The sequence below is a fragment of the Elgaria multicarinata genome, chromosome 4 (genome assembly GCF_023053635.1).
Source record: "Elgaria multicarinata webbii isolate HBS135686 ecotype San Diego chromosome 4, rElgMul1.1.pri, whole genome shotgun sequence".
NCBI classification, from domain to species: Eukaryota; Metazoa; Chordata; class Lepidosauria; order Squamata; family Anguidae; genus Elgaria; species Elgaria multicarinata.
This window is the reverse complement of record NC_086174.1, coordinates 19,980,636-20,006,824: the sequence shown is the minus strand read 5'-3', so window position 1 is coordinate 20,006,824 and position 26,189 is coordinate 19,980,636. Positions and strand designations below refer to the sequence as shown.

General features: G+C 42.0%; 2 protein-coding genes across 6 annotated transcripts in view; both read right to left on the bottom strand.

Annotated features, from left to right (window-relative positions):
* EIF4A3 (eukaryotic translation initiation factor 4A3) overlaps positions 1–26,189 on the bottom strand; it is a 428,365-nt gene that overhangs the window by 165,146 nt on the left and 237,030 nt on the right. The gene's annotated exons all lie outside the window — the stretch shown is intronic.
* The window catches only part of ARHGEF33 (Rho guanine nucleotide exchange factor 33), a 37,481-nt gene that overhangs the window by 9,231 nt on the left and 2,061 nt on the right, over positions 1–26,189 (bottom strand). For 2 of the 5 annotated variants that reach the window (XM_063125535.1, XM_063125537.1), the window contains exons 1-10: positions 25,563–25,672; positions 17,764–17,813; positions 12,702–12,866; positions 10,010–10,131; positions 9,585–9,727; positions 6,697–6,741; positions 5,128–5,352; positions 2,584–2,713; positions 868–1,000; positions 28–111 (exon numbers count right to left, since the gene is read on the bottom strand). In XM_063125535.1, the coding sequence (XP_062981605.1) occupies positions 28–111; positions 868–1,000; positions 2,584–2,713; positions 5,128–5,352; positions 6,697–6,741; positions 9,585–9,727; positions 10,010–10,131; positions 12,702–12,866; positions 17,764–17,813; positions 25,563–25,620 (1,155 nt within the window). In that variant the 5' untranslated portion in view covers positions 25,621–25,672. Of the gene's footprint in view, positions 1–27; positions 112–867; positions 1,001–2,583; positions 2,714–5,127; positions 5,353–6,696; positions 6,742–9,584; positions 9,728–10,009; positions 10,132–12,701; positions 12,867–17,763; positions 17,814–25,562; positions 25,673–26,189 lie in introns of those variants that run through there. The other 3 variants (XM_063125536.1, XM_063125538.1, XM_063125539.1) reach the window with 3 other exon arrangements.

Here is a 26,189-nt window from a genome sequence, read left to right as displayed (position 1 = left end):
CAAAAATCTTAACAAGACCAAACTTACTTCTTTCAGAATCACCACATGAATTAGCGAGACGCACTCTGGCAAATCCCTTAAGTAAGCAACATAATAGTCCAAAAAATTGTTCTGAAAAGCAAATTGAAAACGCTTACGCATGTTGTGACTGACACCAACCTTTTCTTGACCTTACTTTTACAAATGCAGGCTGAGGAGCAGTAATTTGGCAAAGAAATATGTCAAAGCAGAATTTGAACTTGGACTCCATTTCCATTGGAACTACAGGAGTGCATTGCATGACAAACACATATCCTGTTTACACAAGTCTATTGGTATTTTTTCTCAGTACTCATTTGCTGGAAATTCTGCAGTTCTGGCTGAGCTGTGTCACTTTATCATTCAGCTAGAGAAAGCAGTTAAAATAGATAATGTGATATTGGCGTTTTTGGGATCCACAGACCTCTTCCACATGTAGTTGGAAATGTTTCAATTTGAATTCCCCCCACCTTTCTAGAAAAACGTCTAAAAGCAACAATGTGAGGTAATAGGAAACCTACAATTCTCAGAATCAATAAGCTCTATCTGTCAAAACAACTGAAGTCAAATATTTTCTCTGGAAAAAAAAGTTTTTTAAAATACATCTATAATTCAAAACAGACCACTTTTATGCAAACTCTTACTGATCTTACTAAAACAACCTCTTCGGTTAGCTCAAGAAATACTCAGCTGTGTACATTTAAATACAATTGTCAATATTCAATTACGTTCCTGAGGAAAAACAAAAACAATTCAAACACATACTTGTGTTATTCAGCTCACAGGTCTAAAATGGACCAATTATTTCAAATTGTCTCCTCCTCCATGTATATTTATCCAATTATGTACCTCATCGTTGGTCAGCTTGAGAAATATGTCTCCCAGAATTCCCTGTCGAGGCCAACTCAGTACTCTTTCCTGCAGGGCATGAAGCAAGTCTACGTGCTGCTGGACCAAATATCGCAAAGAGTTGGGGAAAAAACTGCAGCCAGAAAACAAGAAGAATTGCATTTCACAGAACCTTTAACTAAGAGCGGAATAGTACAAGTAAAGATATAGGGAACTGCTAAACATTCACAGGCTGGGGCAGTAAGAAAGTCTTCCAGGCGCAGATCAGGTTGCTAATTTTGATTTAAGAATGAAGCAACAGTGGAAGCAGGTGGCTCCGATGTCAGTGGGGCAGTGAATCCGCCCCAGATTTTAGTCAGAACCACTCAGAACTCTAAAGGAGCTTTCCAAAACCTTAGATAGCTCCTTTAGAGTTCTGACTGGTTCTGGCTGAAACCTGGAGTGGATTCACTTAGGGCCAGGGGTGGGGTGGGGTTCTAATAGCAGCCACAATGGGCATGGACATTCCTCCCTTGGAAGACATTTTGTGAAAGTGCTCTTAAAATTCCAAATGTGCCCACTGGCCCCAAAAAGTTGGGGACTCCTTGAATAAATTTTCATTAAGAACTGAATAGTAGTGGAAATTAAGGAATAAGGAAAGCAGATATACTAACTACATAGTACAGGAGGTTGAGTATTTATTTATTTATTTATTTATTTATTACATTTTTATACCGCCCAATAGCCGAAGCTCTCTGGGCGGTTCACAAAAATTAAAACCACAGTAAAACACCCAACAGTTTAAAACACAATTACGAAATACAGTATAAGAAGCGCAACCAGGATAAAACCACACAGCAAAGTTGATATAGGATTAAAATACAGAGTTAAAACAGTAAAATTTAAATTTAAGTTAAAATTAAGTGTTAAAATACTGAGTGAATAAAAAGGTCTTCAGCTGGCGACGAAAGCAGTACAGTGTAGGCGCCAAGCGGACCTCTCTGGGGAGCTCGTTCCACAACCGGGGTGCCACAGCGGAGAAAGCCCTCCTCCTAGGGCTGTGTGTAAGATTCCTTCCACACATATGGTAGCCCAGAAGTAGAACTACAAAAAAGAATGTTTCCATAGTGGTAGCACTGGGTTATATAAAACAAATAACCTCCATGTACAGTCGCAGGAGGTGGCAAAACAGAAGGCAGCCATGTGGCTTATGAACAGAAGAACAGGGTTGAACGGAGAGGAACGTATAGGGCAGTGAAGACTGAAAAAGTGGTTCACACATTTACATAAAAAAAGTTTGATAGAATAGGTACAATTAATAAAATGTATTCATTTATTTTATTTTTATCCTGCCCTTCTGCCAAAGAATGGTGCTCAAGGTGGTTATCAGAGCAAGGGAGAGGCAGGCAGGCAAAGATTACCTCAGGCTGCTGCTCCAGATGGGCCCTTCAACCCTTCCCCCACAGTTCTTTCTACCATCAATTGCTTTGTGGGCTGGATCCTTATGGGCTGTTATTTTTTAATATTGCTCTTAAATTGTTTTTTTTAATTGAAGTATTGTTATTTTACTTGTAAACCACTGTAATAAGATTTTATCCCAAAAGGCAGGATATAAATAATTATAATAAATAAACAAACAAATAACAGTAAAATCCACTTCAAAACAAAATCTTAATTAAAATATAAAAGAAAATAAATTAAAAACACATTTAAAACCCCAACAATAAAATGTGATACCTTCTTTCCTTGGTGTTCCTCTTCATTTCTGGTCCATGCAATGTGGCTCTCATTTTGAGGACCAGGGAGAGGTTAACAACATACTTCCTCTCAGACTCTAGTAAGTCCAAAGCAATATTCTGCCTTTTAGCTATGATAAAACAAAACAAAAACTGATTTGATGTTTTGGACAGGTTAATAATGATTATGATTATGCACTTGTTTGACAAGCTGTCATTACACGATGAAAATGCAATTAAGCATAACAGAGAGACTTGATTCCTTCATTATTGTAATTAGGGACGTCTGGATCCATTTTTAACACGTCAGGCTTAGATACGTTTTTGCCTAAAACGACCTCCAATGCAAATATAAAGGCTACATTTGAAAGGGAGCCCTGGGGATGGATCATTGGCACTCTGCACAATTCATTCTCTTATGACTAGAAAGTAGGCGATTTCCTACAAGGAGATGAACCATGATGTCAGCACATATCAGATGTATCGAAACAGCCACAAGAACTCAATTTCAAAAATATTCCATTTGTAACTTTCAGCACATAAAGGTAGTTATGTGAACCACAGTCCTGAAAAAAAAAGAAGATACCAAGAAAAGAATAGGGAATGGGTGCTTAGGTGGATTTTAACAAGAGAAGTAAAGATTAAACATAAAAATGAAGGAGCCACAACAGTCAATCTAAGAAAACACACATGTTAAACCAATAGAAGTTGCATTTCTTCAACAAAATATACAGAAGAAGTCAGATGATTTTGAACAGAGTATAGATGTTATTGAACAGAAATGGGTACAGAATGAAACTAACATATTAGAAAACAGAATGAATAAAATCTTAGGAAAAAGAAAAAATATAAAATGAAACAGATGAACATGATGGAACAATCAGAACAACAGCAGTGATGGTTAAAAAGGGGGACAAAATCAATGTATTAATACAACCTAATAAACAGAAAATATTAAGATTAAAGATCTGTCTGAGTATGCTGGGGGAGGGGGGATGTTATTTTTGCATGAATGGTTTGTGCAACCATTTTGCATGAATGGTTTGTGCATGTCTGGAGCAGATTTTGTGGGAGCATTTCAAATGGATACTGCATATAGGGCCTGTTCAGACAACACGCTAAGCCATGATTAGATCACTAATCCTTTTGCAGCAAATGGTTAGTGAGCATGTTTAATCCATGGTTATATAGCCACCATGGTTAGGAATGGTTCACATGACATGCTAAGCCATAACGTTTAGCTCAAAATGCTTAACTGCTGTCGTGGAATTCTTTGCATGGTCAAGGGACTGGACACAATTCAGGTAGTGTTCGCTCACCAATTGCTTTATTGCAGCAACACAGAAAACACTACATTGCAATGGAGCTCTCTAATACAAGAAAAAGAGAATTGCCCACCACCCGAGTTCTAACACTTTTAGAGATTTCTACAGTTTCCATGCATAATTAGAGCATGCTTTATTGCAGAGGTCAGTTGTCCAATCACAAAGCTTACAATGTCCTAAGCATGGCATAACCTGTTGCTTGGTTACATGGAAAATAGCTGACTTATACATTCTGTATCTCCCTTTGACTCCCATCCTCCACATGTCTCAGCCTTAAGCAATAGCTGACCATACATTTCCCTTTGCACCATATCCTTGGCCATGAGAGCCCACTGACCATGCACATTCTACATTCCCCTTTTGCCTCAGCAACACAAGGTGAAAAGCAAGGCAAGCTTTATTGCAAGGCAAACTTCTTTTAGTAAAGCAACCATTTTATTGATAAAGGTGAATTTCCACTACACTGCCATGGCTTAGCGTGCCGTCTGAACAGGGTCATAGAGAGCCATCAAGATATGTTGAGACAAGAAGATTAAATATAAAAAAGGATACTTCCTGTACAGGGTCCCCAAAGATTTATTTATTTATTTAAAACATTTATATCCCACCCTATATCATTAGGATCTCAGGGCGGCGTACAGATAAAAGCATACAGTATGAAATAATAAATATACACGGCTAAAAACAAATTAAAACATGAACCAAGTTAAAACAATATATAACTTAAAAGCAGTAAAAACCATTAAAACAGTTAAAACAATGTGCCATCTTAGTGAATTTAACCATTAAAGGCTTTGTTAAAAAGCCATGTTAAAAGTGTTATTAAAAAGATATTAAAAGTGTAAGACATTGCAACAGACAAATTAATTCTAGAGGAATGTGGCCACAGACTAAAGTTCTCACTGGTTCTTGCACAGAAGTACAGCTGTTTGTTAGTACCTTAAGATGCCATGAGCCATCAGGGTGGATTTCAAATGGATCCCAAATTCAGAAATTATTGTTAGGGTTGGCAATCTCAAGTGCTTCTCGACATGTTCCACAAAGGTGTTGTTCACATCTCTCAAGCCTTCTGCTTTTTAGGGCACAATCCTATGCATTTTTAGACAGAAAAAGGTCCTATAACTCCCAGCATGCCTGGCTGTGGCATTCTAGGAATTGTAAGTTTTTTTCTGTCTCGGCATACATAGGATTGTGCCCTTAGTCACTTCCTTTAGTCTCACCTGCAACAGAAGAGTCCCGCAGTATATTCTCCATTGAGCTATATCTACCTGGGCCCACTTCCTTCTGTCTGTCACTGTAGTCCTTTGAAATATGTTCGCCACCCCACTCTTTACTGTCCATGGGCTGTTTCCACACCGTGGATGGTGACTGTCCCTTTGGCTGAGCATCAGCTGATGAGGAAACTCTGAAGCTCTCTTCAGTGTCCAAGTTTGTACTGGTCAGCCCTAGAAATTAGAACAAGTTGTCAGTAGGACCAACAGGGGAATCGTCAATGGTCATTTTGCCCAACAGGCTAGTCTAAAACCCATTCTTGAACAAAGGAATATATTCCCTCACTTTACACCTGACTGTCTATATCAGGATGGGAAACTTTGTCACCCTGCAGGCCAAATTGTAGTCTGGGAAAGATTTCAGGGGCCATGCTCCATCTGTAGGCAGAGCTAAAGGAAAGAGGATGTGGCCAAAGGCAGCATCAGTGGAGCCACATGTGATTATTACTGATTTTAACCCTATTCAAAAATAAGCAAGACTGGGCTTCTACATATCTACTCAGAAGTAAGCAGGACTAAAATTAGTAGCACTTTCAAATAGCATCCCAAATACCAAACCTACTTACCTAAGTTGGTACCAGACATACTCACAAGTCAGAATGAGCAGCATATCTATTAACAAGCAAGCAAGGGAAGCCTCTGCCAACAAACCTCAGAAGTAAGCAGCACTGAATTGTTCAGCAGTTTCTTCCACAGGGCCCTCCTTTCTCACTATGCGGCAGGGAACACTCTTAACTCCAGTCAGCAGCTGATTGGAGATAAGAGCTTTTCCCTGCTGAGAGAGGGCAAGTCCAGGAAAAGAACCTGGTGGCTGGATGGGGAATCCTCATGAGCCCATATACCATCATGGCCAGAAATCTTTGCATGCAATGTCCTCCTGCGATAGTATCTCTTGAGGAACAGATCTACTACCCAGTCTTTCTTGAGTGGATCTCCTGGCACCAGAATCCACACCTTGCTCCCTGAACCCTGAGGCTGCCAGGCTGATGACTGGACCCCACACTACTTGGATGATCATGAAAGACCTGAGGAGTGTCCCCCAATATAATCCCTTAATTTTCTTCTTCTTCACAGAAGAAGCCAACAGTTGCATTTAAAGGCACTGCCCCTTTAACAGTCCAGATGCGGCATTCATGGAACAAGGTTTTAGTCTTGACTACCTAGCACAGACTATAATTCTCTGGTAGTTGTTCCAGTTGCTGAGACAACGTGCTCCCCTGTCTCACCAGCAGGCTCGCTACCTGTGGTCCTCAAGCTACTGAACCTTGAATCAGCACTCTGTCTCTTGTCCATGGTCCTGATCTTGTTTTAATAACCTGTCAGTTATTAAACTCTCTTCATCTCGCTTGAGTGACTTTCAACTTGATTGCAGAAGTCACAGTGGATCAGGAGGCATACACAGGTTTCTGGTTGTCTTGCAGAATGTCCCTGTCTTGACCTCTCTCTAAATAGTTGGGAATCTCTGCCAAACAGTGAATAGCTGAGAAGATATTTCATTTTAACTCCAAATCCACCTACCTTTCATGTTGCTTTCTCCCAGTCCCCTGGGTCTGCAATCGGAGACTGAGCAAGAACAGGAAAATTTTTAGCTATATACATCAGTAAAGCATGCTTCTTGCAGAGACCTAGAGCTCCATCACACCAATGTTTTATCACACTTTCGTCCTGCCTTGTTTACCATTTTGCCCTGTGACCCTCACATGATGTCATCCCTGTCCTGCAGTCATCTCGCTTCTTCCCCTCCATTTTCCTTGTTTTTCTGGGGCAGGGAAAGTGCGGTATTTTTTCCTCCATGTGGAATAAAACTGCCCTTCCATTCCCGTGTATTGCTGTCCTTGCACTATGTCGCAGAATGTCCCTTCTTGGGGACATGAAGGGCGGACTTGCTAACAAAAGAGGAGGGTGGGGGCGGTTCTCCTCCAGTGCACCGAGTTGGTTGAATGGACTTTCGCTGCTCTAACCACACTTTCAGTGCTCTATCATCCACCTGTTTCAACTTCTCTCTTTTTTTTGTCCACTGTACAAGGTGCCAAGCTGATGAAATGCTAAATTGCTAAACTTTAGGCAACAAAATCATGTCCATCAGAATGTCCACCAACCACAAGAACCAATTAACTGGAAGGGGAAGGAGGAGGGGCGGGGTGGGGCGGAGGTACCAGGAAGCACAAGCCGGCACAGGTGAAAAGGTAAACAAGGTGAAATAGTGCAACAACGCACGCACGTGAAAGTGACAGGCACTTGACGCGCTAATGAAACCAAGGTGGAAATCGCGGATGCATACCAGGAAAAAAAGTAGGTGTGATGGAGCTCCTACAGTTAAACTCCTCTAGTGTTTTGTGGTTCCTCCATACCCCAGCAGGGCCCCACTGAAAGAGCCTCCTGGAGGTGCTTATTCTCTTCACCATTGCAACCTGCTTGTTCAACTGCCTCTCACTCTGGCCCAGGCAACAGTGATGGTGACGAGGAGGAGGAGGAGGAGGAGATACCACTGCCTACCCGCTCTCTGGCTTTCTGCCTGTTAAGCAAGCAAGTGGAGGCAATGACGAGAAAGTAGATAAATAGCAATAGCACCTGGTGACAATGGGGATGAGAAGGCAGAGTCACTGAGGGAGGGGCTCTCGCCCAAGGACTCTCCAAAACCTGGAGCCAGCACTGCATCATTGGGAAAACACTGCAATGCAGTGTTTTCCATGTTGTCTTCCCTTTTAAAGCAACAACAACTATTTTGTGGCTCTTTCTTTCTTTCTTAAATCACAGCTGCAGTGCCCATATTTCATGTATGGAACTGGAAAAAAGTTATCAAGGCTACCATCTTAGTTATAGAAAAGAATCCTATGGCACTTTAAAGAGAAATAAATTTGCCCTGGCATAAACTTTCATGGACATTGTCCATTTCTTTAGATGTATAAAATGCTAACCTCAAGTTATCAGATCTATATACATCCGCTGGCAGGTGGGGAGATGTAAACTGTGTTGTCAGAGGGAACTGAAATGCAATTCTTTATTGTTTTTGCTGCAACAGAGAAACCTGGCTACTCCTCTGGAAATTGTCCCTAATTAGGTGCTTACAGGTTACTTCCAACCTCAGAAGTATTGAATCAGCTTTTTAATTGACTAGTTTTAGTTCAGGGAGAGGAGGGGATTCTCCTCTAAAAGGCAGAAGGATCTGAGCCAATGCAGTCTGGATGTAGAAAACTATATTTAGAAAAGGAATTGGGGAGGCAAAAATTGAACAACACAGGGTTTGCAGTCCAACACAGCTGGAGTGCACCAGGTTGGAGAAGGCTGTTTTACATGGGCATCGTTATGAGAGGCCCATCTGGGCACGGGCCTCAGAAGTAAAGAATTCCATGGTCAGTTCTTCAGTGCCCTGAACCTGGCTTTCTTATGGCTACGTGTCAGATCTTGAGGAAGGGGGTGGCCTCTGTGCTATGAGGAGGGAGCAGGTGAACTAACAACAAGAATTTTTTTCATGTCTGTCTATCTTTATCCTCCACAGCTCTCTAGTCTGAGGAATAAAGGGACTCTGCTCCCTGCTACTTACAACCCTAGGCCTTACCCAGCCTGCTGTCGGGGTGCATTATTTCACCACAGTTTTATGAGTCCCCCTATGGCTCAAAATGTTGCATTCAGCTAGAGGAGAAAGGATCTAGAAAATAGGACAAAGTGCACTTGAAAAGTTCTTACTAAAACACCCTTTAGGTGTTTTAGTGATATGTGTTATAATCTATTTTGTTGTATGATGTTTGTAAACCACTTTGAGAGTATTTGCAAACATACACAGCCTAGTAAACTCTTAAATAAATAAATAAATAAATAAGTATAGGATGAGGGAGTGTCCACACCCTCCATACACTAGTGTGTCCAAATTACTCCAGTTCTTAATTTAATCAAAACAACACTATATCACCTAGCAATTGGCTATGGAGAGGCCAGAAATTCAGAATGTCCTTTGCAAGAAGTTCTTTAAAGCTTAGACTCCCCTCCTTAATTAAGCAGGAACAAGACCATCATCTGTTTTTGTGCACATGGAAACTCCTCCTACCTCCTCCTAGAGGTAAAGATATCATCATCATCATCATCATCGAAGGACACATCCCTATGCAATGTTTAGACAGTAAAAAGTCCTCCAACTCCCAGCATTCCTCAGCAGCATGGGCTTTTTTCTGTCTAAACATTGCTTAGAATTGTGCCCTAAAATAATTGTCAATTTGCTTCCTTTTAATACTCTGCAACTCAAGGCATGTCCCTTTGCCCTTCCTAATGGTAGGGCTGCTCCCAAGTAAGCAAGAGGCTAGGGAGAAGGGGTGGGAGAAAGGAGAAAGAAAACAAGACAGAAGTGTTAAAATATGGAAAGCTGGCCGGAGTAGACACGATACGGTGTACAATTAAAATGAAACAAATACCTTTCTCATATGTGGCATTGTGCAAAAGGTTTACAAAATCTTCATTAATTAAAACTGGCTCAGGAAGGTTCAGTGATCGAAAGGGGCTTCCTTGCAGAGGTGTGGGCACGGTTTGCGACCCGTGCTCCTCTTTTTGTATTCTTCTGAGGAGAAAGAAAATAAAAAAAAAATAAAAAAGCAAGGCTGCCAGAACACATACTGGGGTAGATGGATTTTTAAAGGTGTAAGTGTGTAGCAAAGCTAAATACAAACTAATACTTTCTTGCTTGTTTCAACCATCATGATAATATTATCTGATGAATTAGGAGGTCATGAAGAGAGGGGGGAGGGGAAAGGAAAATAAAATCCAGATTGTGTACAGAAACCAAAACTACTGTGAAGGTTATAAAGTGCGTCGAAGAACATTTCAACTTTAATAAACTTACTTTGCTTTAAGTTTTCGGGATTCTTTCCTCTTCTCTTGTTGCAGCTGCTCGATTTTCTGCTGCATTTCTTCTTGCTTGGCACTGATTTCATCAATCATGGACTTGGCATCACTAAGCTCCTCCTAATTAAATAGATAAATGACAACATGTGGTTTGGGAAAAGATAACGTGGGTGACATTTTCCTGAAGCTTTTCAAATGTGCAAGATCTTCCTCGTAGGAAACCAACAATGGAGATAGGGCTATCTGGAAACACCAATTCAGAAAGATGAAGAGTGCATACAGGTGTACATAATTTTAGTTGTAAGCCTGCTGCAAAAGCACACTTACTGTATTTAGGGCACACAGATGTCTTTCCTAGGACATTTCAAGGGAAACCTGTTTGGCTGGCTTTTAGCAGAACTCAGATTTGTACAGCGGTGATTGGCTGTCCTTTGCATCACTCATAAAGCCACCTCCCCCATCTTCTCAGAGCAGTATTTCAAATGTGTTTGTTTTACTTTTTTAAAGTACTGAATAAATGTTTGGCTTGATAAACATGCAAGGTGTCAGAAAACAAAAACAAAGGTTCGTCTAAACCCTGCAATTTATTGCATGCTCGTGATTGGCCACTCATGAAAGTTTGCGGGTCTTTTACATGACATCGTCAATGACCAGGATGTCTCCTGCAGTATCCCCTGGAAATTCCACCATGAAAACAACCACTTTTAAAGTGGTAACATACTGAAAAAAAGTAGTATCTTCCACCACTAGATGGTGCTGTCTCACTGAAGTGAACAGAGGGGATATATTTCATTCCATTCAATTCAAACTATGTGGTCACTCCTCTCTGCCCGTGTAAAGCAGCCCATAAAAATTGCACCAAAAAGCAGGAAGCACAAAAGACCCAGGTAAGCAGCGTGATTTCCCCTTAATGTAGAGACGTTCAAAGCAGCCAGCCGACCTGAACCACGTGGGGAAGGAGCAACTAAGAAAAGGCACTCTCAGAACTTGAGACTGTTATTCGGTTTAAATGATCGCACAGGGGAAAGATGTACCTGGGAACAGAGTTGTGTGGGCATCGTGGCTTCTCTCCTCATCCCCACATGTACTGCGTGTGCTACTGTCATTTGCATCATCCGTCACAATGCAGTGTGGGGTCAGGTGTCATCCAAACCTGGCATGGGGTGCAGTGGAGGTGGCTTTGTACCCACCCTACAACTCATGACAGGCAGTAGAAGTTGCAGGGTATGTATGAAGCCCCCCCCCCCACTGCACTGCACGCCAGGTTCAGACAACACACCAACCTGCACTGCATCATGGGGGATTATGCAAATGGAAGCCACATGCTTGGCATATGTTGGGGCGGAGAAGCACCCCATATGTCTATTATGAGAGGAATAAAGATGAAGGAAAGAGAGCTCACTCTGAAGCAAAAATGCCCACACTTCTCTGTTCCAAGGTATATCTTGTATTGGACCTTTACAGACTTGGGCTGAAGACAAACATAGAATATTAAGCAGTTGCAGAGGATTATGAGGCCAGCTTCAAAACCTGTCTTAGAGATATCGCTGGAACACCTCTCCACCTTGGTCCACCCTTCATGCATCAGGTGGAATTGCCCATTCTGATTTTTAAGCAGTACAAATGCGTTCATTGATTGGTTTATTTTTAAGACTTAATTCCCTGCCTTTTCAGCTCACATGAACCGCTCAAAGCTGCAGAGCAGCTTAGAGCGCAGGGGACTGACGCTCGACATCCACAGTTCACATCTCAAGTACCGTATTAAAAAATAATAAAATGCATATTTCGAATGGAATACATATTTAAACATGAATTTTCATGGGGATTTTGAAATGAATGCAAAAACAGGATAGAACAGACTTATAGGTGGCACAGGCTGGAAAACGGCTGATTTGCCTATTCCCACTCTGGAGTAACATGGAAAAGAGAACAAAATCAGGGACTTGTCTATACACGCTAAATACTCTGTTGTGGCTGTGCAGTTGCACCCTGTTGTTTATATGACGCAGCTGCCTACTCGCAGCCACGCCGAGCTTTTCCCTGTAAAACTGCGTTTTTCCTAAGTGTCAATTTACCGAGACTTTTTCCATTCCAGGAATGCTGGGCAGGGAGCGGTCTCAGCAAGCCTTGCAAAGCAAGTAACTTCTTTTCTCCTTGCTTGGGACAAGTAAAATCACAGCCATGGCAATGTAAAAGCCATGGAACAAAAGTAAGGCCAGTTAAGATATATAATACATAAATGAAATGAACTTTAATTTATGACCTGTCAAAGTTGCGCAGAGTTGCCATAAAAAAAATCATGTCTTCTGTGTTTTCCCTCATCACTCAATATTTGCTCCACATTTCCGCCATCTGACACAATTTTTCACAGGTTGGATAGCCCATGCTCATTCCTGCAGTGTAATTCTTTCGATTCTGCTTTGCAGCAGTGATGCTGCAGGGTTTGGTGGGTGATATCAGGAGGCAAAGCAGAGTCGTATAGACACGGTCCAGGCTAGAAAGATGCTGTCATGTTTTCATTGTTCCTTACCCTTGAGGAAAACATCCATTGGGGAATCTGCTTAGCAATAAGCCATTTCTTGCACCAAGGGTTTTCTGCCTTTGACACCTCCACACTCTGCTTGCAGCCCTCAAAAAGGCCTAATCTTCTTTGTTGAGGATAGGAGAGGATGTAAATGCTGTTTGCCTACCTTGAAGCAATTTAGAGAATTCTTCATCTCTGCCACTTTCTCTTCCATTGCACACCGGCAGCTTTGGACCTTCTCTTCAAGCGCATACTCCCCACGCTGGATTCTTGAAAGTTCCTGCATTGCTTCAGTGAAGCCAGTTTTAAGTTCAGAAGCCAGAGCCTGCAACTAAACAAAGCAGTGCTGATATTAATTGTGAATGCCAGGGGAAAGAATGTGGATTCTCCCATTCATTCACATAACATAAGAACGAAATAAAAGCTGCCTTAAACTCTCTTTGTCCATCTAGGCCAGTATTGTGTACTCTAAGGCCACAGCTAGACCTAAGGTTTATCCTTGGATCATCCAGGGTTCGCTCCTGCCTGAGAACTGGATCCCCTGTGTGTCACCTAGATGAACAGGTTTGACCCCTGGACAATCCAGGGATAAACCTCAGGTCTAGCAAAGGCCTGAGTCTTGAGGGTCTACAGCAGAGAAGGGTTGTTCACATTACCTGCTACCCACCTCCTGAGACAGGAGAGTACCCATGTGTCACTGCATCATCCAATCTCGTTGCCACTGTCTGCCCTTTGACTTGCTCTGAGGATCCTTTCAGAGCAAGTCAGGGAATGGGGCAGAAGGACTCTCTCAAGAGCAACGTCAGCCAGAGAAATTGGCCTTTGTGGCTCTTTGAAGAACTAGCCACAGCCAGGGCTAAATATCTGGCTCTGAGGAAGTCCTTCCTCAGAGCCAGGCCTTGTGGGTGGCATGTCCCAGGGATCACCTGTACCACAAATGCCACAGCTCTGGAGCACCCCTGTTGTGCCACCTTGCTGGAGAAAGGCTAGGGCAGGGGATGTTACTTCAGGAGGAAGAATGTAATTTGACAGTCCTCCTCCTCTGCTGCCTGAGGTGGGGAATTCCCCTGGCCCTGCTGCTACCTGATCCTTTTAAGTGGAGGTTCACCAGGGCCTGAACATTTTACCTTCTGCATGCAAAGTATGGGCTCTACCACTCAGCTATGGGCCCTGCTGAGTATTTCCTTTTTACTGGAGGCATGAAACTTCGAGTTTAACCACATTCCTTCCTATCTCCTGCCTGCAGCTCTTTTCCTTTGCAGCACTCTACTATGAGAGAGCTCTTCCACCTTTCCTCTTCTTGGCTTTTCCGATTTCCAACTTCCTTCTCCTTGGCTTTTCCAAAATGACCTTCCTTCCCTGGTCCTTTCCTCTATAATGTCTCTTACTAGATGAAAGCCTGCTTGCAGGATCTCTTTGATCTCCAATTTATACTGAGCCCAGCAATTTTCAGTGCTTCAGAAATAGTAATTAATTTTATAAAATGTCCTCCTATTGCTTCTATTGTGTCTTTTATTGGATAGAAGCTTTTAACCTAGAAGCTCTCAGACTATAATCTTTTCCATGGCCAGTAGGAGAAGGAAGCAAATAAAGCATGAGAAAATGGCTATAACTCATGATGGCGACATTCTACCTCCAGGACCAGAGCTGGGGCGCAACAGTGGGAGGCAGACTGTCCTCATGTCCTGCTCATGGGCTTTCCATGGGCATCCGGTTGAACACTGTGGGAAGCAGGATGCTGAACTAAATAGGTTTTGAGTCTGACCAGGCATTAAATGTTCCCATTGAAGAAGCCCTGCGCCTTGAAAGCTCACACCATATTCCAGACTTCCCCAACAAAGCACTGTCCAGAAGTTTTAGACCCGATTCCCAAGATGCCTGGCTATTGGCTATTCTGGCTGGGGTCAATAGGAGTTGTAGTCCAAAACATCTGGAAGGCACCCAGTTGGCAAAGTTTACCATATTCCTCCCAGAAAAATGGCCTTCAGAAACCACCTAGCCTTCTCTGCTGTGGCACCCCGGCTGCGGAATGAGCTCCCTAAGGAGGTTCGCTTGGCACCTACGTTATATGCTTTTAGACGCCAGGTGAAGACCTTTTTACTCTCCCAGCATTTTAAAAGTCTATAAATAAATTTTAACTTGGTGTTTTAAATTTGTAATTTTGCATTGCTGCTGTTTTTATCTGGTTGAGTTTTTATATTGTACTTTATATTATGGTTTTATACTGTTGTTTTATACTTTGAATGTTTTTAATTTTTGTGAACCGCCCAGAGAGCTCCGGCTATTGGGCGGTATAGAAATGTAATTAATCAATAATAAATAAATAAATAATTTCCAGCTTTTTCTCCGTGGCTATGAAGAACAGAAGAAAAACAACAAAATTGAAAATGAAAGCTACTTGCTATGTCTAATAATTAGCTTAAGCAAATACAGAAGAAAGCTTTAATTTTAATATCACCTTAGATCTTTGTCCAACCTACCAAGGCAAACACAACGTCCCACCTGCTGTGTATTGTGTTTTAAAAAACCTATTTCAGAAGTCCAAAACCAGGCAGGTTTATTGAGTCCTCCCTGGTAGGCTGCCAATTGAGGCTGGTGGACTACATTCAGTTTGATGGGTCATGTTGCAAAAGTCCAGTCTATATTCTGAAATCGAGTGTGTAGTTGTGGCCAATGGATTCATAATGAGACACACGGCAGTGCTGGAGCGTCTGTGATTACCTTACATAAGTACAAGGAAAGGGCTTATCACTACCTTACTGAAATCCATGCTTGAATTACAGGGGGCTGCGTTAGCTCCTTTAAGGTGTAATCCTATGCACGTTTAGACATGTTTAGGCTGGGGCAGTTGTAGGACTTTTTTCCTGTCAAAATATGCACAGGATTGCACCCTTAGCTACTGTTTTTATGAGGCTACAGAGGTGTATGTTTTGACTAGAATGGGAGTGGGGGAGTCAGAGGGTTAGGTTTGTGAATTTAATTAAGGGCTGCCCTGTTTTTTCCCCTGTAAAATTTGAACATTGAGTGAAATTCCACCAACACCATGTATGTGTTATATACATGCATACAAAATTAATGCAGGGTCCCCATTCCCTACAGCAGCAAAACCATAGGTCTAGGGCGACCATATGAAAAGGACAGGGCTCCTGTGACTTTAACAGTTGTATAGAAAAGGGAATTCTAGCAGGTGTCTGCATGTATGCATGCAGCACCTGGTGAAAGTCTCTCTTCCTCCCAACAGTTTAAGCTGTTAGAGCCTGCCCTCACTCACTCTAGTATAGCTCCTGCAGCTTTATTTGTTGTGATGAAGAGGGAATTTCACTAGGTGCTGCATGCATACAAATGACACCTGCTGAAAATCCTCTTTCAACAGCCCTGCCCTCCTTTCCATTTGGTCACCCTACGATAGGTCCAGCTTTATGTTCTCAACTGATGTGAGCCAATCTGGTCACAACCATTACAAACATGGTCCCATGCCTCTTTGTAGAATGTCATGTGACAAAAAGGATAGCGAAGTGAATGAAAAAATAAAGAGAATGTAAGTGTTAAAAACACATACACACCAATGTTATCTAAGCACTCAATTGTTACCCTGGGATTTACTTATGTCTAATTTTCTCTGGATTGGATTGGGGTATTGTGATCTTCCTAGACTGGCATAATTTCCTTCCACCATTCATCATAATACCAGAGAACCACAGAATTTAGATACAGGCTAAGATCATCTAGAACAAATCCCTGATTCTCCACAAATTAGTAGATGTTAATGCATCCTGTGCAGAAAACATATGCATGTCAAGTGCCCGCCCCCCAGATGCTTGTAGTTATAAAATAGTCCAGTCAGAAAGCACAAGGAAGGAAGTGAGCCAAGCCATATGCTTGAAGAGGAGAATGGAAAAATCAAGATACTACTGTAATAAAACTGCTTCTCAGTTACAGCACAAGCAGTAAGTAACTTGCATTCCCTTGGTCCTCTAGTGTATCTGCTCCAGCAAACATCCTGTCTTTAGTAGGCAATTTAATATAAAAATATGTGTAACAAAGCCGCAAGAAATTATTTTTAAATGAAAACGATCTTTAAGACACTGCAGTTTTGAGCAAAAAAATGACGGGAGGTTTCTTAATCCTTTCCCCACTATCTATTTTTTGCTAAAGAAATTGTCCCCTCCAACTGCTTTCCCTGCAGGGGATTCCAGATGTGTGTTATCTATCTGCACCCTGCAAGGAAACAGCTGGGGGAGGAGCATGTTTTTCTAGGGTAAGCCCTCCATCCCTCTTGCTCCTCCACTCAGAAATGCAGCCTTCCTTCATTGGGAGGTGGAGGTGGGGGTGGAAATGCACACATATCCTTCCCTTTTTTTTTTCTTTTGAGAAGGGATTTGAAACTCACCTTTACCAGGAAGCCTTTCAAACAACCTCTGGTACCCAGGCCTATTGTGAACAATGTATGTTTGATTCAAATTGTCACATATTCATCCTTTGTTTTATCCTTTCTTCCATTTCCGTCCGCTTCCTCTGTTGTTTCCCTGTGTCTAATTTAAGGCTGTAAACGCCTTCCCATAGGGACCAGTCAAACCTGGACTTTATGAAATGCTATTCACATAGATGGTGCATAATAATAGTAACATGTGTAATGTGTAGTTTGCCACTCAAGGTTATTTCACACTTCATCAACTTCTTCTGTCTTCATTGCAGAAATCTGATAATGTGAAGAGCCTACAACCCCCTAAATGGCATTGAAATACTTAGACTTTAGTGGGTGGGAATATCCTCAATTTTCTCTGGTTTACATAGTGATACATCGAAATTCAGGAACCTATCTATTCTGCAATGGTAACCTGTGTGTGTGCATGTGAGGGGGACGGAGAGAGAGGGAGGGAGAAGGATTGGGAGGGAGGGAGAGGGAGAGAGAGATGGGAAAGGTCTGTATATATGCATCAGAATTTCTGCACATCTCTGACATTGCTGGCTAAGGGCCATTTTGTGTCAAAGTTTAGGAATATATTTTTGACAATATATGCTAAATGTACTGCTAAAGTGCTTTTAAAATATCATATATGGGTTTTTGTTCATTACTAATAGCATTTACCATTCTAAATCAACTTTCGATTTGGTTTGTCTGTTCTGTTTTTATTTTCTGTAGGGTTCGGTTTTTACGGAACGTTATCCAAAGCCTCACTAATTCTTTAAATGTCTGGGGTTATTCAGAGCATCTTGCTCATTGTTACCTGAGCAATCTGTGTTGGAGGATTAATCACTGGCACACTTTCAGTTTCTCCTGTGGGAATAAAGAATTTCAGTCAATTAACGGGACTTATTAGGCTTACTATATATAAAATGGGGGCATAATGACTTGCAGTCCACTTTAGATGCAAATCTGTCTCTTTCTGGAACACGCAGTTCTGCTTTGAACTTGCCAGATATATAATATTGCACTATCTGCCACAATTACAAGCAACAGGCATTTTCTGCAATGAAGTATACCTATGGTCCAGTTAAGAAGAAATGGCTAGTGCTGCTGTGGAAGGCTACAGCAGTGCTAGTTATGGTGAAAAATTATGGAATAACTGGCTCTGGGGCTAATTTTGTAATGTATTAATTCATTAAATTCATAGTTGCAATGGCACTGCTAGTCCAAGAGGTTTTTATGCCTGAAGCACAGCACTAAATGGTGTCCCCATCACCAGAGCCACCTTTTGCTGTACCGTTCAAGACCTCAGTTCCTTCCTTTTTTTATCCCATCAAATTTCAGTGGCTGAAATGCGGCTTGCTTTACTTTGGTTCATAGTAGGCCCAGCACTGTTGGATAGCAACTGATTGGAGCCATCCTTGCCTCCAATGGTTAAGCTCATTTCATGTTTTTCTACATTAATGGTTAAGCTCATTTCATGTTTTTCTACATAACAACAAAAGCCCAACCAATTAACATGACTTTCTGCATTCATAAGTAATGATACCAGATGTGAGAGGTTACATGTTGGTTGGGGAAATCTATTTCAGCCAGAAATGGCCCCGGACTTCTGACTGCCCAAAGTGAAGTCAGGGAGCCCATTCAAATGCCCTGAGTTTAGGAAACACTTTTTCAGACGGATATGTTGGCCTTCTGTCAGAGGTCTCATGAACAACGGCATTTTGTACGGAAAGATAAAATGAAGACGCATTGGAGCATCAATGAAGACCACAGACCCACTTTACACTCTTTAATCGGCAAGTGGTTTACTCTGGTTTTTACTTTGGTTTTATTCTGTTTAAAACTTTTAAAGTGTTTAATATTATGCTTTATTCTATTGTTGTATTTTAAAATTTTACATTTTGTGGACCACCCAGAGAACTTTGGCTATGGGGGCGGCATAAAAATGTAATAAATTTGACTATTTTTGGTTTTAGAGTTTGATCACCAAGAGCAGTATTTGGGGTTATTATGTATCGGGTACTATTATATCACTATGTATTGTGTAAATAACAATAAAATAGTATTTTTAAAAAGAAATGTAATAATAAAATCTAACCACACCAACCCAAAGAGCACATGTGATCATCTGACTCCTTGGCAGTAGCACTGGTAAGAGGCAAAGATGGCACCTCCAAAATGGTGGCTCACATGTTCACTGGGCACACGAAGCCATCTTGGAGGAACTATCCTTCTGCCGCCCCCCACTGCTGGTGCTGTGAGCTTCTTAGCAACAAATTTAGGTTGCAATCCTATGGTCCCTGGGATGGTGTCCCAGGGGCCATGGGACAGAAGATCTCCCCCTTTGAGGGTGGAGAGGCCTGCCCTTGGAGCGGGAGATCTGGCCTCTGTCGCCTCCTCCCAGTCGCCCTGGAAACCACTGAAGCCCTTGCCACTCCAGTGTTGGAGCTCTGATGTCGGTAGAGGCAAAAAGGGGCAGGATTGAGAGGTGTGCCATGGCCAGATTGGGAGAAGCTTTGGATCCATAATTGCAGTTAGGAGGAAATCATTTTAAAACAACAATCCAATGACACCAGAACAGGAGGGAAAGGAAGAACAACATCACCCCTCATTTCTGCCCTGATAATGTCAACCTGGCAGGACTTTGAATTAGGCAGTTTGTTTGCCTTCGGATCTTCCTACCATGTCTGGTGGGATTGCTCTGTTAGATTGTAATCCTAAATACAACTAGTAGAGAGTAAGCCCCATGAACACAGTAGAACGTAATTCTGAGGAAACACATATAGGATCTCAGTGTTAATGTAAATTCTGTCCCTATCTGCTATTCCAAGTGAAGCTTTCTTTCCATTTCATCACAGGACCGATCTTGATTTTATTATGTGTACTGGGGGGCTATTTACATGCGGAGAAAGCCCCGCAATGGCTGCGAATCTGCGTTGTGTCAGTTATATGACGCAGACACAGCTTCGCAGCCACCATGGGGCTTTCCCATGAAACTGTGCATTGAATAAGTGGGGGACTTACCTAGGGTGACCATAGTTGGGAAACCAAAAAAGAGGACACCTAGTGTGTGTGGGGGGAAGCAGCTTTCTGAGTCCTACAGAAAGTACGTTATTCCCCCTCCGCCTTAAAGAACCCGATTGGAGTGGAGGAGGGGAAAGGATTTCATTCTGCACCACCACCATCCACTCCAATCGGGGCCTTTTCTATAATGTCCACGAATGACCCACTTTCCCCTTTAAGACCTCAATTGGAGCTCGGGGTGGGGGAATGATGTGCCTCAAGAAAGCATGTCATTCCCTCCTGCCATGCTAATGGCAGCCTTAAAGGGGAAGGTGTGTCATTCCAGGATGTTATTGAAAATTATAGAAAATCCCCCCTGACACCATGGAAAGAACAAAAACCAGGACAAATCCGGGGAAATCCTGACAGTTGGTCACCCTAACTTACCCCCACTTTTTCATTGGGAGTGAGGTCGTTATGGCTCTTCTGCTGTCTGACTTTGCTCCAGGGCTGTCTATACGCAGGGAAAGCCCCACGGTGGCTGTGAATCTTGCTGCATCAGTTATATGACACAGATGCAGCTTCACAGCCACCACGGGGCTTTCCCGCAAAGCTGCGCATTGAAAAAGTTGGGGACTTATCCCAACTTTTTCATTGGGAGCAAGGTCAGTATGGCTGTTCCGCCATCTGACATCACTCCAGGGCCAATCCAGGAGGTGATCCTGATGAAAGGCAACTGGTGATTGGTCACCTTCCACCAGGAAGAAGGTGGTGGTTGGGGGGGCAGCTCCAGTACCCAGATGGTTGTCAGAAACCCCGCGCTTCCTCCTCAGCATCAGGATTACCTGACGCCACCACGGGTGAGTAAAACTGCAGGGTTTTGGAGGGAGGTGGCGTCAACTTGGTTCCCTAAAGACAGGGCCCAAATTATGTTTGATGTCTGCACCAAAGGGTATGAGGTTTATAGACCTCTCTAGAATAGCTATGTGTTATTTTGCTTTCCTATGAAGTCATAATTCTCTCGTAATCTTTGTATCTGTTTAAAATTTGCTTCTGCTTAATCAAGGAAATGTACATGAAGACCAAGCTAGGCAACCCAGTTTGTGTGTGTTCACATTCTCCTAATGGACAGTATCCCCTGTCTTATACTGGCTTCTTGACATTCCTTTTCCTGTTATTTCTGTACTTTATTCAAAGGGCAGGTTTAAACTGGTTTCACAGTCATTCGTCTCCCTGGGAACCCTGAAATTTGTAGATCAGGGAGTGGGATAAGGATTTCTAAGAGACGTCCAGTCATCCTCACCAAACTACAATTCCCAGAATTCTTGGGGAGAAGTCATGACAATTAAAGTGTTATAAAATCTTCATATTTGAAATGTAGGCTCTGTCGTCTGTCTGTGTGCCAGAGCCAGCTTTGGGCAAGGTACCTCCAAAGAACTATGTATATGGGTTATGGATGTTCCCAGATTCATTCCTATTTTGGATGGCACAAGTGGCAGCAATTGCCAGGAGTGCTTTTTACAAGCTCTGGTTTGTATGCCAGCTGTGGCCCTACCTGGAGCAGTCAGACTTGGCCACAGTTAGCCATGCTTTGGGTTCCATCCAAAAAAGACTATTGCAATGCATTTTATGTCAGGTTGCCTCTGAAGATTCTTCAGACATTTCAACTGGTGTGAAATGTGGGTGCTCAGATATTGGTGGGGGCCAGAAAAAAATCCAACCACAATCCATCCTGTATGCTAAAAACTACCTCAAGGGTCCTTCTGGAGTGCCCATTAAGATCAGTAGGATTTGCACCCACTAGAGACAAGGTATTCTCAGTAGTGGTCCTAAATCTTTGAAACTCCCTTTCAATTGAGCTAAATCTTGCCCTTTTGACTCTGGCTTTTAGGCAGGTTTTGAAAACCTTCCTCTTCAAAAGCTGCCCTATGTCAGCAGAACAACTTTGTAATTTCTGGACATCTGTTCTGATGTGAACACCTGTAATTTCTATCTGGTTTCTCACTTATGTGCATGGCTTTCAGTGGGCATAGCCTAAAAAGTGGCTTAAAAGAAAGAAAGAAAGAAAGAAAGAAAGAAAGAAAGAAAGAAAGAAAGAAAGAATATTGTAAAGTTGGCATACTGAGATATTGGTGTTGGATGAGGGTTTTTAGTAGATTTGCCTGAAACGTGTATGGAATATAATTGCCTTTTTGTGAGGAAACTGGGAACCCGAGGCAATACAGCCTGACATTCATTATGTTAAACCTCAGAAGGCCTGGATAGATTTCCTCAGGAAAACAGGGCATCTCTGAAACTGTTCACTTACATAGTGAGTGATGCCCTCTTTCCACCAAAGTAAGATGAAATAATTCCTTAGTGAGAGACAAAAGGCAGAAAATAATAGATCATGGTTCTGCTCCTCTTTCATTCCATATCACACATGGGATTTATTTTAGCCCTTAACAGCTTTAGATATCTGTCTAGAAATTTCAGTGTATCTTTCTTCTTCCCAGAGAAGGCCATAGCTGGGTGGGATTAAGATGCTATAAAGGTATTTAGGGGATTCTTATTTGCAGATGGATATTGCCTTCCTACTCAGGACTTGACACATCCAAACATTTGGGTCAGAAGAATATTTTCCCCATAATGCAGAATACGATGTATAGATTTTCTCTCTCTCTCTCTCTCTCTCTCTCTCTCTCTCTCTCTCTCTCTCTCTGTGATGTAGATCAAGAATAAATATAATTAAAAATAAACTATGTTTGTAATAAAGTGAATTTCTGATCTGCAAACACCTTGGGAATAGACGTTACTTTTAATTCCCGTATGGTATATTTAACCCATAGAGGTTTAACCTTTCATTTGCCAAAATCACTATTCTTGCCAAATCACCACCCAAAAACTATCTGCTAAACATCTTGACTGGCAAATGTATATATGTATGGACTAGCCACACAGGTTTTGGGCTTCCATATAAGAGTGCAGCTATCAGCATTTATGAAATAGCCATATAGGTTTTTTCCCTTCCATATGAGAAAGCAGCTAACAGCATTTCATACAGTAGTCCAACACATCTAAAGGGCACCAAGTTGGAAAGGTTGCCCTAAATTATTTGCAGTTGTTATAGCTATATTATGATTTTTTTCAGAGTGGTTTCAGATAGGATGATTGTTCCTATCTGAAACCACTCTGGAAAAAAATCATAATATAGCTATAACAACTGCAAATAATTTAGGGCAGCCTTCCCAACTTGGTGCCCTTCAGATGTGTTGGGCTACAAATTCCTACAAACCCAGCCAGCATGGCCATGCTGAGGGCACCAAGTTGTTGAGGACAGCCTAGCCTAGGGCATTAAAGAATAAGTTGTAGTAGTTTACCTTAGAGCTTAGGGAGGCCGCTCTTAAGAGGACATTTTTAATGGTGGGGAGTTACAAGCAAAATATCTATGAGGGAATCTTGATTGGGACCTCATTATTAGACCTTTTGATCCCTGCAATCCAGATATGTATTGAATGAGCTTCAGCCCTTGTAGATCCTTGCTGGTTCAGAGTGCTGACAAGAACAGGTGCAGGATTAGAATGGGAGAAGTGGTCCACACTGATCTGTTGCCTTCCTATAGTACATTTGGTATGTCCTAGAGAAAAATTACCTGCCATTCATTGGGATACATCCTACACTCCTGGTTGGGCATTATTGCTAACTAACTATATGTTGTTTTTCCTGGAAAGAAAGCTTCCATTGGCACTACCACCAAGGGAGGCAAAAGGTTAAAGCCCCCTTCCCAATTGCACAGTCCCAATCCTCCCCTCACCATCTCCATCACCTGCTATATAGTATAGTGAAGTGAGGAAGCTGAGGCCACGGAGGTCATGCCATCAACTCCTGAAAGCCATCAGTGGCCTGAGAAGGTTGTGAGGCAGCCCATCCTGGAGTTACTTAAGACCTGTGTGTTTTGAGGGAAGACAGAAGAGGAGAAGGTCAGACCAGGGAGCTCATGCCATCAGTCCCTGAAGAGACTTTCAGCTGACCTGAGAGAACTGTGTTCTGTTAGTTATTGAGGGGTATGTGTGTAGAATTTGTTTGTTTGAATATTTAAAATTGTAACATGCCTTGAAAGAAAGGCAGTATAGAAATGTCTGAAATAATATTATTATTATTATTATTAATAATAATAATAATAATAATAATAATAATAATAATAATAATAGAGACAAGCACACAATGTCACGTCTACTTGGGGGTTATCTGGGGGAGGTATCTATATGCAGGGAAAGCTGCGCAGTCGCTGTGGATCTGCTCCACATCGGTTAGACTATGAAGGCACGGCTTCACAGCCACCATTGGGCTTCCCCACGATGCTGTGTTTTGAAAAAGTTGGAGATTTATTCTGACTTTTTCAAATTGAGCGAGGTCAACACAGTGCTTCTGCCATATAACATTGCTCTGCAGCAAATCTGGGGTCAACCCAGGGGTAGAGCCTGGTGAAAGGCGACCAGCAATTGGTCACATTCTACCAGGAAGAGGGCAGAGGCAGCTCTGGGACCCAGATGGCCGCCCAGAAACCCCGCACTCCCTCTTCAGTGTCAGGATTACCTGCCGCTACCACAGGAGAGGGAAAGCATGGGGATGAAGAGAAGGGAGTGACTGTTCTGCCATATCAGCACAAGAAAGCCAGCAGCATTTTTATGTACGTGCATCCATGTGCACACACACACACACACACCCAAGAGAACATACAACACCGATACAGCTTGGTATCCATTATGTCTAACTCCTGCTGTGATACCAAATAACTATTTCCATCCCTTGGAGGACATCAGTTAATTGCAAGTATGCTGAAATTAATTTCCACTTCAGCTAGCACTTGGGAATGGAGCTTGGGTACACACACATAACCACTCCAAAACAAAACCCCACTAATACTACCCCCACAATCAGTTCCTGTGAAGCATTTTCATTTAAATCTAAAAAAAACCCTTTCTTTTCTGAAAGAGAAACTATACCTTACTCTCAGCTATAATGAATGCTTGGTTAGCATTTTTTTTATTTTTTATTTTGGAAAGGTGTTAAATGTAAGAGCAACAAATACAATTGTTCACTGTGTCCACTTGGGACATTTTCACACATCGCACTATAAAGAGGGTTCAGGCCTCTCTCATTCTGTTGGTACGCACCGCATGAGAATATTGTCAAATCAAAGGTACCAATCTAGCCAATATAAACAGCACCAGGTGAGTGGTTTACCACAGTCCTTCTAACTGGGGGGAAAAGACCACTAGTGTCAATTATAGTAGCTTTCTCTCCCTCAAAACTGACCTCCCAAGTTTATTGTGTGGTAACCATTCATGACGCACTTAACAGAGTGAATACTCACTTACAGAACAAGCATGTATCTATTTGCAATTTCACGGTTTACATAGCTTCAGTGCCTATGTGGCACTCCTATGAATGCAATACCTGCCTGTTTGAGGCAGAGGCTTTGCTCAAGGGGCCCCTGCGTTCTTTCACATCAGGCTGCCCTCTGCTTTTAAATCTGGGCTTTATATTCTGAAGTAGATTCTGAAATATTTTCTCATTTGCTAGAGAGAACATTGGGTCAGGATTTTAACCTCTGTGCAAGAACATATTTACCTTCTTTTCTGTTTGAATCCATGCTTCTCAAATAAGTTTGGTATTTTTTCAAGTCCATTCAAAACATCTGTCCCCTTGTCAAAGAGCTGTTATTGTCCGGCAAAAAAAAGAAAAAGATAAAAAAGTCCATCTCATGGATTTGAAAAATTTAACAGGTGAGTTCAGTGATGAGTCAAAGGACACAACTCAGAGGAAAAAGTGTAATGAAGTTATTGATCCACTTTTGCCAGCAATGTCACACCTTGGAAAAAATAAAAATGAGTTTAATAGCTTGCATTTCATGGAACACATTTGGTTTCATGATTACACATCTATAGGACAGTTATTCTACTCCAGACACCCTTCAGATGTTTTGGACTTCAGCTGCTATCAGCCTCAGCCAGTGGGCCCCGTTCAAAAGACCCTTTTCCTTGTTGCGACCCTCCCAAAAGGAATATACTTGGAAGGTACTTGTGGGAAAAAGTCAATTAGATCCCAAGATCCCAAGCTGTACAGGCCAAAACTAGCATTTTGAATGGAGGCCAGAAATTGATTGGGAGCCAATGAGGATAAGAAATCGGTGAGATATGCTCATAAATGCTTGATCCCAGCTAGAACTATTGCATTCATATTTTGCAACAACTCAAG